This window comes from Oncorhynchus gorbuscha, linkage group LG01 (assembly GCF_021184085.1).
Source record: "Oncorhynchus gorbuscha isolate QuinsamMale2020 ecotype Even-year linkage group LG01, OgorEven_v1.0, whole genome shotgun sequence".
Lineage (NCBI taxonomy): Eukaryota > Metazoa > Chordata > Actinopteri > Salmoniformes > Salmonidae > Oncorhynchus > Oncorhynchus gorbuscha.
The window spans coordinates 120,675,114-120,697,319 of NC_060173.1; the positions used below are offsets into that span (position 1 = coordinate 120,675,114).

Sequence of the window (22,206 nt, forward strand, 5' to 3'; positions counted from 1 at the left end):
CAAAGAACTGTCAAGACTTACTGAACAGCTCACGTTATAGACAGAAGCATGCTACATGGTAGACCAATCCAAACTCATCTCCCGGCATGTCCAGCCCATCCATCATCTCAGCCAATCATGGCTAGCGGGAAGGTTCCTGCCTTTTTCTCTGGCTAAACCAACTAGGCTTGTAATATCACAATTGTATTTGTATTTATGGATGGAAGGCAAGTTTGTTATTGAGGTACATTAAAGTTCCACAATTAAAGTTCACATGTTCCAGAAGGCATTTCTTCCAAAAAAAATACATTTTGTTGAAAATGTAATTCAGAACCAAATCAAGGTCACACTGTAGTTCTCTATTCAGGAGGGGATTTAGTATTTCATATCATTCAGGCTTTATGTGGCCAGTGAGAAAGGGAAACCGATAAGTTTTAATATTGTATTTAATATGTGACTAATTGTTTCTGTTTCAGCTGAGACCATTTGCAACGTCCTGGACTTCAAGAGAGATGCAGGCTTGTGGCACGGGGTTCTCACCGTGAGTTGCTCTTCGTACGCTCATTATACATAGTGGTGTGAACTACTTCAGTAAAAACACTAATGTACTACTTAAGTAGTGTTTTGGGCTATCTGTACTTTACTATACTAAATATATTTGTACATTCCCAAAGAAAATAATATACTTTTTACTCCATAACCTTAACCCTACATTTTCCATGACACCCTAAAGTACTCGTTACATTTTGAATGCTTAGTAGGATGGGAAAATTGTCAAATTCACACAATTATCTAGAGAACATCCCTGGTCATCCCTACTGCCTCTGATCTGGTGGACTCACTAAACAGAGAACATCCCTGGTCATCCCTACTGCCTCTGATCTGGAGGAACTCACTAAACACATGATTCATTTGTAAAGGTGCCTAAGGTTTAGAGTACCTCTGGCTATCCGTACATTTTAAAAACAGGATAATAGTGCCGTCTGGTTTGCGTAATAGAACACATTTTAAATTATTTATACTCATACATTTACTTTTGATCCTTAAGTATATTTAAAACCAAATGCTTTTAGACTTTTACTCAAGTAGTAATTTAGTGGGTGACTCACTTTTACTTGTCATTTTCTATTAAGTTATCTTTACTTTTACTCAAGTATGACTGTTGGGTACTTTTTCAACCACTACACACCGCACGCACGCACGCACGTAACGTACGACCATGCCTGGGTTTGAAATGCTAGCAGGTACTTTTCAGACTAAACTGTGTGACATGACTTGCATTGTCAGTGTTCTCCTGACATGGTGTGTCATGGACACTGCAGAGACCAACCCCGGTAAATACTGTCCCTGTGTTCACCACCACCATGTTGTTGCTGCTGCCTGGCAGAGTGTGATGACCAGGATGCACGTGATCAGCATCCCTTACTCACTGATGAAGGTCAACCCTCTCTCCTGGATTCAGAAGGTCCACACTTACAAAGGTGAGGAGGGGTCCAGGTTCACACTTACCTAGATGAGGAGGGGTCCAGGTTCACACTTACCTAGATGAGAAGGGGTCCAGGTTCACACTTACAAAGATGAGGAGGGGACCCAGGTTCACACTTACCTAGATGAGGAGGGGTCCAGGTTCACACTTACAAAGGTGAGGAGGGGACCAGGTTCACACTTACCTAGATGAGGAGGGGTCCAGGTTCACACTTACCTAGATGAGAAGGGGTCCAGGTTCACACTTACCTAGATGAGGGGGGTCCAGGTTCACACTTACCTAGATGAGGAGGGGTCCAGGTTCACACTTACCTAGATGAGGAGGGGTCCAGGTTCACACTTACCTAGATGAGGAGGGGTCCAGGTTCACACTTACAAAGGTGAGGAGGGGCCCAGGCTCACACTTACAAAGGTGAGGAGGGGCCCAGGCTCACACTTACCTAGATGAGGGGGGGTCCAGGTTCTGGTCATTGTGTGTGTGTGTGTTTTGGATGTGTGTGTTTGTGATGTGTTTAGACAGTGTCTGTCTTCTGAGTCACTATGGGTGAGTGAGTCTCTTGTTGTCAATCCTGCTGTGATTGGCTGAGCGCTGTGTGAGGCTGACTGTGTCTCTGTAGCACGCGTAGCTGTGGTGAAGTCCAGAGATATGCACTGGTCCCTGTTGGCCCAGAGAGACCAGAGAGACATCAGCCTGAGCTCTCTGAGGATGCTCATTGTAACTGATGGAGCTAACCCCTGTAAGTCTAAACACTACAACATATTACATATACTGTACACAGTACTGTACACAACACATACTGATGGAGCTAACCCCTGTTAGTCTAAACACTATTACATATACTGTACACAGTACTGTACACAACACATACTGTCAATACGTACTCTCCTGCCAGTACACACTATACTGCCAGTAAATACTATACTGCCAGTACAGTACACACTGCCAGTACTATACTATACTACCAGTACACACTGCCAGTACATACTATACAATCAGTACATACTGCCAGTACACACTGTTACTGAGCTCTGTAAGTCTTGACACTATAACGTACTGTATCACAAAGACTCCTACTTGAGCAAAACCTCTTAGTTTCCACACCTCAGGACTGATCTGATATTTTGTGTTTGTCTGTGAGCAGGGTCGATATCCTCGTGTGACGCCTTCCTGAACGTGTTCCAGGCACGTGGGCTACGTCCTGAAGTGATCTGTCCATGTGCCAGCTCTGCTGAGGGCATGACGGTCGCCATCCGAAGGTAGAACAGCACTACAACACCGAGCTATATTAAAACATGTTACATCACACTACAACACCGAGCTATATTAAAACCTGTTACATCACACTACAACACCGAGCTATATTAAAACCTGTTACATCACACTACAACACCGAGCTATATTAAAACCTGTTACATCACACTACAACACCGAGCTATATTAAAACCTGTTACATCACACTACAACACCGAGCTATATTAAAACCTGTTACATCACACTACAACACCGAGCTATATTAAAACCTGTTACATCACACTACAACACCGAGCTATATTAAAACCTGTTACATCACACTACAACACCGAGCTATATTAAAACATGTTACATCACACTACAACACCGAGCTATATTAAAACCTGTTACATCACACTACTACACTGAGCTATATTAAAACCTGTTACATCACACTACAACACCGAGCTATATTAAAACCTGTTACATCACACTACTACACCGAGCTATATTAAAACCTGTTACATCACACTACAACACCTGTTACATCACACTACTACACTGAGCTATATTAAAACCTGTTACATCACACTACAACACCGAGCTATATTAAAACCTGTTACATCACACTACTACACCGAGCTATATTAAAACCTGTTACATCACACTACTACACTGAGCTATATTAAAACCTGTTACATCACACTACAACACTGAGCTATATTAAAACCTGTTACATCACACTACAACACTGAGCTATATTAAAACCTGTTACATCACACTACAACACTGAGCTATATTAAAACCTGTTACATCACACAGAGAATTCTGCCACGCCCAAAACAAAGGTTGCATTTGCAGCAAAAAGATAAAGGGTGTGAATGTCCTTCCTGCTTATTGTGTCTGTACATGATCCACAGCTAGGAGTTACCAGGTACCCTGCCTTCAGAAAGTGTTCATACCCCTTGACTTATTTCACATTATGTTGTTGTTTTATTTATTTAACCTTTATCTAATTAGGCAAGTCAGTTAAGAGCTAATTCTTATTTACGATGACGGCCTAGGAACAGTGGGTTAACTGCCTGTTCAGGGGCAGAATGACAGAGTTGTACCTTGTTACTGGCCCAACGCTCTAACCACTAGAATACCTGCCACCCCTTGTTGTTACAACCGGAATTCAAAATTGATCCAATATTGTTTTTCTCACCCAACTACAAACAATAACATGTAATGACAAAGTGAAAACATGTTTTTAGAAATTTTTGCAAATATATTGAAAATGAAAAAACATAAATATCTAATTTACACAACTCTTCCCACTTCTGATTTCACCATGAGGCCAATGGTGACTTTAAAACAGTTGAATGGCTGTGATAGAAAACTGAGGATGGACCAACAACATAGTAGTTACTCCACAATACTAACCTAATTGACAGAGTGAAAAGATGGAAGCTTTGCATCAAGTCACTAAAGTAATACTGCAACAAAAAGAACCTCATGAATACAAAGTGTTATGTTTGGACAATACAACACATTACTGAGTACCACTCTTCAAATCTAATGTATATGTCACATACACATGGTTAGCAGATGTTAATGTGTGTGTAGCGAAATGCTTGTGCTTCTAGTTCCGATCGTGCAGTAATATCTTACAAGTAATCTAACAAAATCTATCTTATACACACAAGTGTAAAGGAATGAATAGGAATATGTACATAACAATATATACATGAGTGAGGCAGTAGATCTCTGATTGTCCACAAGATGTCGTCTGTTTGCTTGCACTCGTTCTGGAAGAGTTCTCCTGAGGAAGGCTAATCAGCCGTGTCCATGATCCCATAGTGGTGATGACGACAATCTTTTGAAGAGAATAACCGTATGGTCCTGCTTAAATTCACGTTCTTAGATACAGTACTTAAGACAGTAACTCAACCATTGACTGTTAAAGAGGTTGCTTTGTCTTCAGACACGTGTTGCGTTTTGGGGTTGTGACTAACTGTAGACCTCAGCTGCAGCGCGTGGTCATTCTAGTCTGATATGTTCATTTAACTCAAACGCTTTATACCCTCGGGTAAAAAGGAGTGTTTAAGTCACGCTGACACGCTCTCTGGTTTCCCTGGGTTACAAGGCAAGATACCAACATTTACTATGATCTCATTAGAGAACTAAAAATACAATCTTATCGTCACAAAACACTCTCTTTGTCCAGGATATTTTCTACACAATGTAAAGTATGTAAACATGATACACATTGTGAAAGCCCTTCAAGTTACAATGTTTTTGTTATAATGTCTTCATTTAACTTTTAATGACATCACAAAATAGACAATTTTCCATGTTCCATCTCATCAACATTCGAAGGATGAAATATATTGTCCTGGTTGTTTGATGTTGTAGTTTTGGGCTGTACACTCTTCATCAAATCAAATGTATTTATAAAGTCCTTCGTACATCAGCTGATATCTCAAAGTGCTGTACAGAAACCCAGCCTAAAATCCCAAACAGCAAGCAATGCAGGTGTAGAAGCACGGTGGCTAGGAAAAACTCCCTAGAAAGGCCAAAACCTAGGAAGAAACCTAGAGAGGAACCAGCCTATGTGGGGTGGCCAGTCCTCTTCTGGCTGTGCCGGGTGGAGATTATAACAGAACATGGCCAAGATGTTCAAATGTTCATAAATGACCAGCATGGTCCAATAATAATAAGGCAGAACAGTTGAAACTGGAGCAGCAGCACAGTCAGGTGGACTGGGGACAGCAAGGAGTCATCATGTCAGGTAGTCCTGGGGCATGGTCCTAGGGCTCAGGTCTTCCGAGAGAGAGAAAGAAGGAGAGAATTGGAGAACGCACACTTAGATTCACACAGGACACCGAATAGGACAGGAGAAGTACTCCAGATATAACAAACTGACCCTAGCCCCCCAACACAAACTACTGCAGCATAAATACTGGAGGCTGAGACTGGAGGGGTCACTAGACACTGTGGCCCCATCCGAGGACACCCCCTCATAAGGCACACAGACATTCCGATCACCCAAACTAGGCACCAAAAGGAATCATCTGCTGCCTATGGTTTACGATCGAGTGAGGTGTCGTAAAACCCCAACATCCATCCCTCTTTCCCTCTGTGGGAGAGAGAGAGCTGATCCACTGGATCCTCACAGGAGAGTCATGACGGGAGCTAAGCACAGGCAAAATCCAAGATGAAAACTCGGTTCAGTCTGCCAGACACTGGGACATGAATTCACCTTTCAGCAGGGCAATAATCAATAACACAAGGCCAAATATATACTGGTGTTGCTTATCAAAAAGACAGTGAATGTTCCTGAGTGGGCGAGATAGTTTTTACTAAAATCTACGGCGAGACCTGAAAATGGTTGTCTAGCGATGATCAACAACCAATTTTAAAAGAACAATGGGAATTTGTCTGAATCCAGGTGTGGACAGCTCTTAGAGACTTCCCCAGAAAGACTCACAGCTGTAATCACTCTTAGAGACTTCCCCAGAAAGACTCACAGCTGTAATCGCTGTCAAAGATGCTTCAAAGTATTCACTCAGGGGTTAAATAAAATCACATTTGATTTGTTTAATGTGCCGAATACAACAGGTATAGTAGACCTTACAGTGAATTGCTTACTTACAAGTCCTTAACCAACAATCCAGTTTTAAGAAAATACACACAAAAAAGTAAGAGATAAGAATAACATGATTAAAGAGCAGCAGTAAATAACAGCATATAGCAGGGCTATATACAGGGTATTACGGTACGGAGTTAATGTGGAGGCTATATACAGGGTATTACGGTACAGAGTTAATGTGGAGGCTATATACAGGGTGTTACGGTACAGAGTCAATGTGGAGGCTATATACAGGGTATTACGGTACAGAGTTAATGTGGAGGCTATATACAGGGTGTTACGGTACAGAGTCAATGTGGAGGCTATATACAGGGTATTACGGGAGTACGGTTAATGTGTTAGTTAATGTGGAGGCTAGTTAATGTGGAGGCTATATACAGGGTATTACGGGTGTTACGGAGTTAATGTGGAGGCTATATACAGGGTATTACGGTACAGAGTCAATGTGGAGGCTATATACAGGGTGTTACGGTACAGAGTCAATGTGGAGGCTATATACAGGGTAATTACGGTATTACGGAGTTAATGTGGAGGCTATATACAGGGGGTACCGGTACAGAGTCAATGTGGAGGCTATATACAGGGGGTACCGGTACAGAGTCGATGTGGAGGCTATATATACTGGGTATTACGGGGTATTACGGAGTTAATGTGGAGGCTATATACAGGGTGTAACGGAGTACAGAGTCAATGTGGAGGCTATATACAGGGTATTACGGTACGGAGTTAATGTGGAGGCTATATACAGGGGGTACAGGGGGAGGCTATATACCGGTACAGAGTCAATGTGGAGGCTATATATAGGGTGTTACGGTACAGATCAATGTGGAGGCTATATATACAGGGTATTACGGTACGGAGTTAATGTGGAGGCTATATACAGGGTGTTACGGTACAGAGTCAATGTGGAGGCTATATAGGGTGTTACAGGAGGCTATATACGGGGTACCGGTACAGAGTCGATGTGGAGGCTATATAGGGTACAGGGTATATACAGGGTGTTACGGAGTTAATGTGGAGGCTATATACAGGGTGTTAATGTGGAGGCGGGGGTACAGAGTCAATGTGGAGGCTATATACAGGGGTCAATACCGGTACAGAGTCAATGTGGAGGCTATATATACAGGGGTACCAGTACAGAGTCAGAGTCAATGTGGAGGCTATATATACAGGGCGTAGTTAATGTGGAGGCTATATACCGGTACAGAGTCAATGTGGAGGCTATATACAGGGGTACCGGTACAGAGTCAATGTGGAGGCTATATATAGGGTGTTACGGTACAGAGTCAATGTGGAGGCTATATATACAGGGTATTACGGTACGGAGTTAATGTGGAGGCTATATACAGGGTGTTACGGTACAGAGTCAATGTGGAGGCTATATACAGGGGGTACCGGTACAGAGTCGATGTGGAGGCTATATATACAGGGTATTACGGTACGGAGTTAATGTGGAGGCTATATACAGGGTGTTACGGTACAGAGTCAATGTGGAGGCTATATACAGGGGGTACCGGTACAGAGTCAATGTGGAGGCTATATATACAGGGGGTACCAGTACAGAGTCAATGTGGAGGCTATATACAGGGTGTTACGGTACAGAGTCAATGTGGAGGCTATATACAGGGTATTACGGTACGGAGTTAATGTGGAGGCTATATACAGGGTATTACGGTACAGAGTTAATGTGGAGGCTATATACAGGGTATTACGGTACGGAGTTAATGTGGAGGCTATATACAGGGTATTACGGTACGGAGTTAATGTGGAGGCTATATACAGGGTATTACGGTACAGAGTCAATGTGGAGGCTATATACAGGGTGTTACGGTACAGAGTCAATGTGGAGGCTATATACAGGGTATTACGGTACGGAGTTAATGTGGAGGCTATATACAGGGGGTACCGGTACAGAGTCAATGTGGAGGCTATATACAGGGGGTACCGGTACAGAGTCGATGTGGAGGCTATATATACTGGGTATTACGGTACGGAGTTAATGTGGAGGCTATATACAGGGTGTAACGGTACAGAGTCAATGTGGAGGCTATATATACAGGGGGTACCGGTACAGAGTCAATGTGGAGGCTATATATAGGGTGTTACGGTACAGAGTCAATGTGGAGGCTATATATACAGGGTATTACGGTACGGAGTTAATGTGGAGGCTATATACAGGGTGTTACGGTACAGAGTCAATGTGGAGGCTATATACAGGGGGTACCGGTACAGAGTCGATGTGGAGGCTATATATACAGGGTATTACGGTACGGAGTTAATGTGGAGGCTATATACAGGGTGTTACGGTACAGAGTCAATGTGGAGGCTATATACAGGGGGTACCGGTACAGAGTCAATGTGGAGGCTATATATACAGGGGGTACCGGTACAGAGTCAATGTGGAGGCTATATACAGGGGGTACCGGTACAGAGTCGATGTGCGGGGACAACAGTGTTGAGGTAATTTAAGTAATAGGTACATGTAGGTAGAGTTATTAAAGTGACTAATAACAGAGCAGCAGCAGCATTCCGGGGGGGGGGGGGGGCAATGCAAATAGTCTGGGTGGCCATTTGATTAGCTGTTCAGGAGTCTTATGGCTTGGGGGTAGAAGCTATTTAGGAGCTGGTACCGCTTGCCTTGCGGTAGCAGAGAGAACAGTCTATGACTAGGGTGACTGGAGTCTTTGACGATTTCATAGGGCCTTCCTTTGACACCGCCTGGTATAGAGTTCCTGGATGGCAGGAAGCTTGGCCCCGATGATGTACTGGGCCGTACGCACTACCCTCTGTAGTGCCTTACGGTCAGAGGCCGAGCAGTTGCCACACTAGGCAGTGAGGCAACCAGTCAGGATGCGCTCGATGGTGCAGCTGTTGAACCTTTTGAGGATCTGAGGACCCATGCCAAATCTTTTCAGTCTCTTGAGGGGGAATAGGTTTTGTTGTGCCCTCTTCCCTGTATATAAATGTAAATACTGTGAGATATTTCTGTATTTCATTTTCAATAAATTAGCAAAAAATTCTGAAAACATGTTTTAACTTTGTCATTCTGGGGTATTGTGTGTAGATGGGTGAGAAAAACAAACAATTTAATCAATTTTGAAATCAGGCTGTAACACAACAAAATGTGCAGTAAGTGGGGTGTGAATACTTTCTGAATGCACCATCTGTGTCTGTTTCCCCTCTAGAGTCAGGAGCCCCTCCTCCAGGGAAGGCAGTTCTGTTAGTTTACCTGTATAACCATACTGTATATAAATGTTGGTTCCTCAGACCTCCGGAGTCGGGCGTCCCTCCACCAGGGAAGGCAGTTCTGTCCATGAGTGGTCTGAGCCACAGTGTGATCCGGGTAGACACCGAGGAGAAGCTCTCTGTCCTCACAGTGCAGGACGTGGGCCAGGTCATGCCAGGCGGTACGTCCAGCTAGTACACATTCCACAGCTCATACCAGGCGGTACATCTAGCTAGTACACATTCTTCAGCTCATACCGGGCGGTACATCCAGCTAGTACACATTCTACAGCTCATACCAGGCGGTATGTCCAGCTAGTACACATTCCACAGCTCATACCAGGCGGTATGTCCAGCTAGTACACATTCTACAGCTCATACCGGGCGGTACATCCAGCTAGTACACATTCTACAGCTCATACCAGGCGGTATGTAAAGCTAGTACACATTCCACAGCTCATACCGGGCGGTACGTCCAGCTAGTACACATTCTACAGCTCATACCAGGCGGTATGTCCAGCTAGTACACATTCTACAGCTCATACCAGGCGGTATGTCCAGCTAGTACACATTCCACAGCTCATACCGGGCGGTACATCCAGCTAGTACACATTCTACAGTGTTTTTATAGATTTATATGGCTGCTCATAGAGAAAAGTCCTCAGAAGTCATAATTAATTATAATGTCCAGAAAAAAATGGATAAACTTAGCCTGTAACAAGGGCCTGTGGTTTTTACTAGGGATGTATTCCCTTTCAGGATCATCTGGTATGTATCTAGAAACATGGGCTCCAATAGGATACAGGAACGATACGTTTTAGTTTGAAATTATTTGGTTTGATTACAGAACAAATTGTTGCGATTGTTTGATTCGATTCGATGCCCAACCATTTGTTGCGTAAACACATTAATTTTCCATTCTAAATTAATATCTGCTGCTTATGGAGCTCATGCGCTGGGCCTCTCTGAGCCGGGCCTCTCTGAGCCGGGCCTCTCTGAGCCGGGCCTCTCTGAGCTGACATGTGGGTGAGTGATGTATGTCTGGTGTGTACTATGTAGGCACCTGATCTGAGTCATAAAGGAGACCAGGCATCTACCACCCCACTATCAGATTAGAGCCATAATGGAGACATCTACCACCCCACTATCAGATTAGAGCCATAATGGAGACATCTACCACCCCACTATCAGATTAGAGCCATAATGGAGACATCTACCACCCCACTATCAGATTAGAGCCATAATGGAGACATCTACCACCCCACTATCAGATTAGAGCCATAATGGAGACATCTACCACCCCACTATCAGATTAGAGCCATAATGGAGACATCTACCACCCCACTATCAGATTAGAGCCATAATGGAGACATCTACCACCCCACTATCAGATTAGAGCCATAATGGAGACATCTACCACCCCACTATCAGATTAGAGCCATAATGGAGACATCTACCACTACCACTATCAGATTAGAGCCATAATGGAGACATCTACCCCCCCACTACCACTATCAGATTAGAGCCATAATGGAGACCTCTACCCCCCAATATCAGATTAGAGCCATAATGGAGACATCTACCACCCCACTATCAGATTAGAGCCATAATGGAGACATCTACCACCCCACTATCAGATTAGGAGGCAATGTAGCCTATGTTCTGTTTTTGTCCCCCCACATTGAATTCATCATCACTAATTAACTTGTCATTTATGCAGATGACTTGTTTGAGCTAGTCATGTATCAATATTTATAATTGACAAATTAGCGAATGAATATACACTGAGTGCACATAACATTAACACCTTCCTTATATTGAGTTGCCCGCCCCCGCCCCCACCCCCATATGCCCCCCTATGGACTCTACAAGGTGTTGAAGGCGTTCCACAGGGATGCTGGCCCATCTTGACTCCAATGCTTCCCACAGTTGTCAAGTTGGCTGGATGTCCTTTGGGTGGAGTTACATTCTAGATACACAGAGGAAACTGTTGAATGTGAAAAACCCAGAAGCGTTGCAGTTCTTGACACTCAAACCGGTGCACCTGGCACCTACTACCATTCCCTGTTCAAAGGCACTTAAATCTTTCATCTGATCCCAATTGAACTCTGAATGGCACACATACACAATCCATGTCTCAAGGGTTAGAAGTCATTATTTAATCTGTCACCTCCCCTTCATCAACACTGATTGACATAAGAGAATATTCAGTAGCTTTCACCAGGTCAGTCTGTCTTGGAAAGAGGTGTTCCTAATGTTTTGTACACTCAGTGCATAGCACAACTTTGGATTTATAATAATAATAATAATAATATGCCATTTAGCAGACGCTTTTATCCAAAGCGACTTACAGTCATGTGTGCATACATTCTACGTATGGGTGGTCCCGGGGATCGAACCCACTACCCTGGCGTTACAAGCGCCATGCTCTACCAACTGAGCTACAGAAGGACCATTTCACCCCACCTCAAAATCGATTGATTCTGACTGTTTGGACATTCTTAGTGAGCGTCTTTTCTCCGCCTGTTTGGCCATTCTTAGTGAGCGTCTTTTCTCCGCCTGTTTGGACATTCTTAGTGAGCGTCTTTTCTCCGCCTGTTTGGACATTCTTAGTGAGCGTCTTTTCTCCGCCTGTTTGGACATTCTTAGTGAGCGTCTTTTCTCCGCCTGTTTGGACATTCTTAGTGAGCGTCTTTTCTCCGCCTGTTTGGCCATTCTTAGTGAGTGTCTTTTCTCCGCCTGTTTGGCCATTCTTAGTGAGCGTCTTTTCTCCGCCTGTTTGGACATTCTTAGTGAGCGTCTTTTCTCCGCCTGTTTGGACATTCTTAGTGAGCGTCTTTTCTCCGCCTGTTTGGCCATTCTTAGTGAGTGCCTTTTCTCCGCCTGTTTGGCCATTCTTAGTGAGCGTCTTTTCTCCGCCTGTTTGGACATTCTTAGTGAGCGTCTTTTCTCCGCCTGTTTGGACATTCTTAGTGAGCGTCTTTTCTCTGACTGTTTGGACATTCTTAGTGAGCGTCTTTTCTCTGCCTGCTTTGGCCATTCTTAGTGAGCGTCTTTTCTCCGCCTGTTTGGACATTCTTAGTGAGCGTCTTTTCTCCGCCTGCTTTGGACATTCTTAGTGAACGTCTTTTCTCCGCCTGTTTGGACATTCTTAGTGAGCGTCTTTTCTCCGCCTGTTTGGCCATTCTTAGTGAGCGTCTTTTCTCCGCCTGTTTGGACATTCTTAGTGAGCGTCTTTTCTCCGCCTGTTTGGACATTCTTAGTGAGCGTCTTTTCTCCGCCTGCTTTGGCCATGCAGTGCACTTCCAAAGTGCTCTCATCATTATGAAATGATCAACTTTACCCTCTCATCTATGAAATGACTGTATACACTGATTGTTTTTTAGCAAAACTCCCAAAACTATTGCTGATGGTGAACCTGAACCATCAAAATAGAATCTACAGTAAGCCCTGTTCAGCAGGTAAAGCCCTGTTCAGCAGGTAAAGCCCTGTTCAGCAGGTAAAGCCCTGTTCAGCAGGTAAAGCCCTGTTCAGCAGGTAAAGCCCTGTTCAGCAGGTAAAGCCCTGTTCAGCAGGTAAAGCCCTGTTCAGCAGGTAAAGCCGTGTTCAGCAGGTAAAGCCGTGTTCAGCAGGTAAAGCCCCGTTCAGCAGGTAAAGCCCCGTTCAGCAGGTAAAGCCCGTTCAGCAGGTAAAGCCCGTTCAGCCCGTTCAGCAGGTAAAGCCCGTTCAGCCCGTTCAGCAGGTAAAGCCTGTTCAGCCCATTCAGCAGGTAAAGCCTGTTCAGCCCATTCAGCAGGTAAAGCCTGTTCAGCCCGTTCAGCATGTAAAGCCTGTTCAGCCCGTTCAGCAGGTAAAGCCCGTTCAGCAGGTAAAGCCCGTTCAGCAGGTAAAGCCTGTTCAGCCCGTTCAGCAGGTAAAGCCTGTTCAGCCCGTTCAGCAGGTAAAGCCTGTTCAGCCCGTTCAGCAGGTAAAGCCTGTTCAGCCCGTTCAGCAGGTAAAGCCTGTTCAGCCCGTTCAGCAGGTAAAGCCCATTCAGCAGGTAAAGCCCATTCAGCAGGTAAAGCCCGTTCAGCAGGTAAAGCCTGTTCAGCCCGTTCAGCAGGTAAAGCCCGTTCAGCCCGTTCAGCAGGTAAAGCCCGTTCAGCAGGTAAAGCCGGTTCAGCAGGTAAAGCCTGTTCAGCCCGTTCAGCAGGTAAAGCCCGTTCAGCAGGTAAAGCCTGTTCAGCCCGTTCAGCAGGTAAAGCCCGTTCTGCAGGTAAAGCCAGGTGAGTTGTCTCCGGTAGCTTACTTTTATTCAACAGGGCATAGATAACAATAACCTAGCAAATTACACAGGTTGTCACTCAACTAATGAAGCCTAAAATTTCGCAAACCATTTTAGCATTTGAATGCTTAAGGTGCAGCGCAGATGTGCAAGAGGGAACTGGCCCCGTACCTCACGTTGGTTCCGCATGAAGTTGGGCAAATTGCGCAGTTTTACTAGGCTACTGATATTCACTGGAGTTGTTTGGCATGCAAAATGACTTGTATATCTATGACTATGAACACAGTTACATGCTTACACTGAAGCAGAGTTGTCACAAAATTAGGTAAAAAAGTGAATTGACGATTCGTAACGGTTGGAACGATTTTCTGACCAATGCATGCTACATTTGAATCGATGCAGTTGTCTTAAACATTTGAATCGGGGACCAGTACGTTGTTATGTTGTCTTAAACATTTGAATCGGGGACCAGTACGTTGTTATGTTGTCTTAAACATTTGAATCGGGGACCAGTACGTTGTTATGTTGTCTTAAACATTTGAATCGGGGACCAGTACGTATCGATGAATTGTTACATCCCTGTTTTTTTACCTGACCAGAAAACCGAAAGAACGGCCTGTAACGGGGGAAAACCTAAAGAACGGCCTGTAACGGGGGACAACCGACAGAACGGCCTGTAACGGGGGAAAACCGACAGAACGGCCTGTAACGGAGGAAAACCGACAGAACGGCCTGTAACGGGGGAAAACCGACAGAACGGCCTGTAACGGGGGAAACCGACAGAACGGCCTGTAACGGGGGAAAACCGACAGAACGGCCTGTAACGGGGGAAAACCGACAGAACGGCCTGTAACGGGGGAAAACCGACAGAACGGCCTGTAACGGGAGAAAACCGAAAGAACGGCCTGTAACGGGGGAAAACCTAAAGAACATCTCCGGATTCCTACCGCAAGCTCTGAACCTTTTATATCGGATCATTGCAGCTGGCTAGCTGCTATCCGAGTGGCTACTCCTGGCTAACGTCTCTGTCCCGAAGCAAGCACCCTCTTCAAAGGGTGTGACACTCTAGACCCAAACTGTTACATACCTATATATCCGTCCCGGATATTTTAAACAGCCTGTAACAACGGACAAATCTAAAGAACAGCCTCGGCATCTGTAGGGGAGTTGCAGCGATTGGACGAGACTGTAACTACCATTTGGATATCACAAAGTTGGGGAGAAAAAAGGGTAGAAGTACAACAAATTGTGAAACACCTGATGAACAGCCTGGAACGAGAGAAACACCTAATGAACAGCCTGGAACGAGAGAAACACCTGATGAACAGCCTGGAACGAGAGAAACACCTAATGAACAGCCTGGAACGAGGGGAAACGCCTGATGAACAGCCTGGAACGAGAGAAACACCTGATGAACAGCCTGGAACGAGGGGAAACACCTAATGAACAGCCTGGAACGAGGGGAAACACCCGATGAACAGCCTGGAACGAGGGAACACCTGATGAACAGCCTGGAACGAGGGGAAACACCTAATGAACAGCCTGGAACGAGAGAAACACCTGATGAACAGCCTGGAACGAGGGGAAACACCTGATGAACAGCCTGGAACGAGGGGAAACACCTGATGAACAGCCTGGAACGAGGGGAAACACCCGATGAACAGCCTGGAACGAGGGAAACACCTGATGAACAGCCTGGAACGAGGGGAAACACCTGATGAACAGCCTGGAACGAGGGGAAACACCTGATGAACAGCCTGGAACGAGAGAAACACCCGATGAACAGCCTGGAACGAGGGGAAACACCTGATGAACAGCCTGGAACGAGGGGAAACACCTGATGAACAGCCTGGAACGAGGGAAACACCTGATGAACAGCCTGGAACGAGGGGAAACACCTGATGAACAGCCTGGAACACCTGAGAACAGAACGACACCCGATGAACAGCCTGGAACGAGAGAAACACCTAATGAACAGCCTGGAACGAGGGGAAACGCCTGATGAACAGCCTGGAACGAGAGAAAACACCTGATGAACAGCCTGGAACGAGGGAAACACCTGATGAACAGCCTGGAACGATGAGGGGAAACACCTGATGAACAGCCTGGAACGAGGGGAAACACCTGATGAACAGCCTGGAACGAGGGAAACACCTGATGAACAGCCTGGAACGAGGGGAAACACCTGATGAACAGTCTGGAACGAGGGGAAACACCTAATGAACAGCCTGGAACGAGGGGAAACACCTGATGAACAGCCTGGAACGAGGGGAAACACCTGATGAACAGCCTGGAACGAGGGGAAACACCTGATGAACAGCCTGGAACGAGGGGAAACACCTAATGAACAGCCTGGAACGAGGGGAAACACCTGATGAACAGCCTGGAACGAGGGGAAACACCTGATGAACAGCCTGGAACGAGGGGAAACACCTGATGAACAGTCTGGAACGAGGGAACACCTGATGAACAGCCTGGAACGAGGGGAAACACCTGATGAACAGCCTGGAACGAGAGAAACACCTGATGAACAGCCTGGAACGAGAGAAACACCTAATGAACAGCCTGGAACGAGGGGAAACGCCTGATGAACAGCCTGGAACGAGAGAAACACCTGATGAACAGCCTGGAACGAGGGGAAACACCTAATGAACAGCCTGGAACGAGGGGAAACACCTAATGAACAGCCTGGAACGAGGGGAAACACCTAATGAACAGCCTGGAACGAGGGGAAACACCTGATGAACAGCCTGGAACGAGGGGAAACACCTGATGAACAGTCTGGAACGAGGGAACACCTGATGAACAGTCTGGAACGAGGGAACACCTGATGAACAGGCTGGAACGAGGGAACACCTGATGAACAGCCTGGAACGAGAGAAACACCTAATGAACAGCCTGGAACGAGGGGAAACACCTGATGAACAGCCTGGAACGAGAGAAACACCTGATGAACAGTCTGGAACGAGGGGAAACACCTGATGAACAGTCTGGAACGAGGGAACACCTGATGAACAGTCTGGAACGAGGGAACACCTGATGAACAGGCTGGAACGAGGGAACACCTGATGAACAGCCTGGAACGAGAGAAACACCTAATGAACAGCCTGGAACGAGGGGAAACACCTGATGAACAGCCTGGAACGAGAGAAACACCTGATGAACAGCCTGGAACGAGGGGAAACACCTGATGAACAGCCTGGGACGAGAGAAACACCTGATGAACAGCCTGGAACGAGGGGAAACACCTGATGAACAGCCTGGAACGAGGGGAAACACCTGATGAACAGCCTGGAACGAGGAAACACCTAATGAACAGCCTGGAACGAGGGAAACACCTAATGAACAGCCTGGAACGAGGGGAAACACCTGATGAACAGTCTGGAACGAGGGGAAACACCTGATGAACAGTCTGGAACGAGGGAACACCTGATGAACAGTCTGGAACGAGGGAACACCTGATGAACAGGCTGGAACGAGGGAACACCTGATGAACAGCCTGGAACGAGAGAAACACCTAATGAACAGCCTGGAACGAGGGGAAACACCTGATGAACAGCCTGGAATGAGGGGAAACACCTGATGAACAGCCTGGAACGAGAGAAACACCTAATGAACAGCCTGGAACGAGAGAAACACCTGATGAACAGCCTGGAACGAGAGAAACACCTGATGAACAGCCTGGAACGAGAGAAACACCTGATGAACAGCCTGGAACGACAGAAACACCTGATGAACAGCCTGGAACGAGGGGAAACACCTGATGAACAGCCTGGAACGAGAGAACACCTGATGAACAGTCTGGAACGAGGGGAAACACCTGATGAACAGTCTGGAACGAGGGAACACCTGATGAACAGTCTGGAACGAGGGGAAACACCTGATGAACAGTCTGGAACGAGGGAACACCTGATGAACAGTCTGGAACGAGGGGAAACACCTAATGAACAGCCTGGAACGAGGGGAAACACCTGATGAACAGTCTGGAACGAGGGAACACCTGATGAACAGTCTGGAACGAGGGGAAACACCTAATGAACAGCCTGGAACGAGGGGAAACACCTGATGAACAGGCTGGAACGAGGGAACACCTGATGAACAGTCTGGAACGAGGGGAAACACCTGATGAACAGGCTGGAACGAGGGAACACCTGATGAACAGGCTGGAACGAGGGAAAAACACTAAAAAAATTAACCTGTAACGAGGGGAACACCTAAATAAATTAGCCTGTAACAAGGGCAGTTCGGAGAAACACGCTGTCCTATTAATTACAATGCTTTGTTTATTGATATCCAGTCAGTGTGTGTGATGTTATGACGTGTGTGTCCACAGCGCTGGTGTGTGTGGTACGTGTGGAGGGAACTCCGTATCTCTGTCAGACAGATGAGGTGGGGGAGATCTGTGTGAGTTCTGGGAGCACCGGCGTGGCATACTACGGCCTCCCGGGCATGACCAAGAACACATTCCAGGTTTGTACTGTGACTTGAACACTCATAATGGTGTCACATTGTTACTGCAAAAGAGTGTGTTCTCAAATGCAAATCAAATCTCAATAACTTTCCTGGTTAATTAAAGGCTATAACTACATAAATGAATACTGAGTCGTGTGTACAGTCATGTTGCCTGTTCCAGACCATCCCAGTAACAGCATTAGGAGCTATGTGGTGTGTATAGTTCTGTTGCCTGTTCCAGACCATCCCAGTAACAGCATTAGGAGCTATGTGGTGTGTATAGTTCTGTTGCGTGTTCCAGACCATCCCAGTAACAGCATTAGGAGCTATGTGGTGTGTGTCTAGTGGTGTGTGTATAGTCCTGTTGTCTGTTCCAGACCATCGCGGTAACAGCATTAGGAGCTATGTGGTGTGTGTCTAGTGGTGTGTGTATAGTCCTGTTGCCTGTTCCAGACCATCTCGGTAACAGCATTAGGAGCTATGTGGTGTGTGTCTAGTGGTGTGTGTATAGTCCTGTTGCCTGTTCCAGACCATCCCAGTAAGAGCGTCAGGAGGTCCCATCAGTGCCAGACCCTTCACCAGGACGTCACTACTGGGCTTTGTAGGACCTGTGAGTTCACTGTTATCCGTTTCTAGGAGCCTCACATTCCCAGCTGCTAGCATGATGTCTGCTAAAATGCATCTGCTAGCATGATGTCTGCTAAAATGCATCTGCTAGCATGATGTCTGCTAAATGTGTCTGCTAGCATGATGTCTGCTAAATGTGTCTGCTAGCATGATGTCTGCTAAATGTGTCTGCTAGCATGATGTCTGCTAAATGTGTCTGCTAGCATGATGTCTGCTAGCATGATGTCTGCTAAATGTGTCTGCTAGCATGGTGTCTGCTAGCATGGTGTCTGCTAAATGTGTCTGCTAGCATGGTGTCTGCTAGCATGGTGTCTGCTAGCATGGTGTCTGCTACATGTGTCTGCTAAATGTGTCTGCTAAATGCACCTGCTAGCATGATATTGGCTAGCATGATGTCTGCTAGCATGATGTCTGCTAAATGTGTCTGCTAGCATGTCTGCTAAATGTGTCTGCTAGCATGATGTCTGCTAGATGTGTCTGCTAGATGTGTCTGCTAGATGTGTCTGCTAGATGTGTCTGCTAGATGTGTCTGCTAAATGTGTCTGCTAAATGTGTCTGCTAAATGTGTCTGCTAAATGTGTCTGATAAATGTGTCTGATAAATGTGTCTGCTAGATGTGTCTGCTAGCATGATGTCTGCTAAATGCACCTGCTAGCATGATATCGGCTAGCATGATGTCTGCTAGCATGATGTCTGCTAAATGTGTCTGCTAAATGTGTCTGCTAGCATGGTGTCTGCTAGCATGGTGTCTGCTAAATGTGTCTGCTAGCATGATGTCGGCTAGCATGATGTCTGCTAGCATGATGTCTGCTAAATATGTCTGCTAGCATGGTGTCTGCTAGCATGGTGTCTGCTAGCATGATGTCTGTTAAATGCATCTCCTAGCATGATATCTGCTAGCACGATGTCTGCTAGCACGGTGTCTGCTAGCATGTCTGCTAAATATGTCTGCTAGCATGATGTTTGCTAGCATAATGTCTGCTAGCATGATGTCTGCTAAATGTGTCTGCTAAATGTGTCTGCATGCGTGATGTCTGCTAAATGTGTCTGCATGCGTGATGTCTGCTAAATGTGTCTGCTAGCATGTCTGCTAAATGTGTCTGCTAGATGTGTCTGCTAGATGTGTCTGCTAGATGTGTCTGCTAGATGTGTCTGCTAAATGTGTCTGCTAAATATGTGTCTGCTAAATGTGTCTGCTAAATATGTGTCTGCTAGATGTGTCTGCTAGATGTGTCTGCTAAATGTGTCTGCTAACACGGTGTCTGCTAAATGTGTCTGCTAGATGTGTCTGCTAGATGTGTCTGCTAAATGTGTCTGCTAAATGTGTCTGCTAAATGTGTCTGCTAAATGTGTCTGCTAAATGTGTCTGCTAAATGTGTCTGCTAAATGTGTCTGCTAAATGTGTCTGCTAAATGTGTCTGCTAAATGTGTCTGCTAAATGTGTCTGCTAAAAAAACATGGTGCCTGCTAGCATGGTGCCTGCTAGCATGGTGTCTGCTAGCATGGTGTCTGCTAGCATGGTGTCTGCTAGCATGGTGTCTGCTAAATATGTCTGCTAGCATGATGTCTGCTAAATGCGTCTGCTAGCATGATGTCTGCTAAATGCGTCTGCTAGCATGATGTCTGCTAAATGCATCTCCTAGCATGATATCTGCTAGCATGGTGTCTGCTAGCATGGTGTCTGCTAGCATGGTGTCTGCTAAATGCGTCTGCTAGCATGATGTCTGCTAAATGCACCTGCTAGCATGATGTCTGCTAAATGCACCTGCTAGCATGATATCGGCTAGCACGATGTCTGCTAGCACGGTGTCTGCTAGCATGTCTGCTAAATATGTCTGCTAGCATGATGTTTGCTAGCATAATGTCTGCTAGCATAATGTCTGCTAAATGTGTCTGCTAGATGTGTCTGCTAAATGTGTCTGCTAGATGTGTCTGCTAGATGTGTCTGCTAGATGTGTCTGCTAGATGTGTCTGCTAGATGTGTCTGCTAGATGTGTCTGCTAGATGTGTCTGCTAAATGTGTCTGCTAAATGTGTCTGCTAAATGTGTCTGCTAAATGTGTCTGCTAAATGTGTCTGCTAAATGTGTCTGCTAAATGTGTCTGCTAAATGTGTCTGCTAAATGTGTCTGCTAAATGTGTCTGCTAAATGTGTCTGCTAAATGTGTCTGCTAAATGTGTCTGCTAAATGTGTCTGCTAAATGTGTCTGCATGCGTGATGTCTGCTAAATGTGTCTGCTACCATGATGTCTGCTAAATGTATCTGCTAGCGTGATGCCTGCTAAATGTATCTGCTAGCATGATGTCTGCTAAATGTATCTGCTAGCATGATGCCTAAATGTATCTGCTAGCAATGTATGTATCTGCTAGCATGATGTCTGCTAAATGTATCTGCTAGCATGATGTCTGTGTCTAAATGTATCTGCTAGCATGATGTCTGCTAAATGTGTCTGCTAGCATGATGTCTGCTACTCGTGTCTGCTAGCATGATGTCTGCTAAATGTGTCTGCTAGCATGATGTCTGCTGATGTCTGCTACTGTGTCTGCTAGCATGATGTCTGCTATGATGTCTGCTACTCGTGTCTGCTAGCATGATGTCTGCTAAATGTGTCTGCTAGCATGATGTCTGCTAAATGTGTCTGCTAGCATGATGTCTGCTAAATGTGTCTGCTAAATGTATCTGCTAGCATGATGTCTGCTAAATGTATCTGCTAGCATGATGTCTGCTAAATGTATCTGCTAGCATGATTTCTGCTAAATGTATCTGCTAAATGTGTCTGCTAAATGTGTCTGCTATCTGCTAGCATGATGTCTGCTAAATGTGTCTGCTAGCATGATGTCTGCTAAATGTGTCTGCTAGCACGATGTCTGCTAATTGTGTCTGCTAGTATGATGTCTGCTAATTGTGTCTGCTAGCATGATGTCTGAAAAATGCGTCTCCTAGCATGACGTCTGATAAATGTGTCGGCTAGCATGATGTCTACTAAATGCATCTGCTAAATGTACAAAGAGTTTTTGAACACCTACTCATTCAAGAGTTTTTCTTTATTTTTTACTATTTTCTACATTGTAGAATAATAGTGAAGACATAAACTATAACATATATGGAATCATGTAGTAACCAAAAAACTGTTAAACAAATCAAAATATATTTTATATTTGATATTCTTCAAATAGCCACTCTTTGCCTTGATGACAGCTTTGCACACTCTTGGCTTTCTCTCAACAAGCTTCACCTGGAATGATTTTCCAACCTATGCTGAGCACTTGTTGGCTGCTTTTCCTTCATTCTGCGGTCCGACTCATCCCAA

General features: G+C 45.4%; 1 protein-coding gene across 5 annotated transcripts in view; it reads left to right on the top strand.

Moving 5' to 3' along the window:
• The window catches only part of dip2a (disco-interacting protein 2 homolog A), a 279,281-nt gene that overhangs the window by 192,068 nt on the left and 65,007 nt on the right, over positions 1-22,206 (top strand). For all 5 annotated transcript variants that reach the window (XM_046351249.1, XM_046351336.1, XM_046351426.1 and 2 more), the window contains 7 exons: positions 456-520; positions 1,367-1,460; positions 2,082-2,201; positions 2,607-2,721; positions 9,597-9,736; positions 18,152-18,288; positions 18,800-18,880. In XM_046351249.1, coding sequence (XP_046207205.1) covers positions 456-520; positions 1,367-1,460; positions 2,082-2,201; positions 2,607-2,721; positions 9,597-9,736; positions 18,152-18,288; positions 18,800-18,880 — 752 coding nt within the window. The remainder of the gene's footprint in view (positions 1-455; positions 521-1,366; positions 1,461-2,081; positions 2,202-2,606; positions 2,722-9,596; positions 9,737-18,151; positions 18,289-18,799; positions 18,881-22,206) is intronic.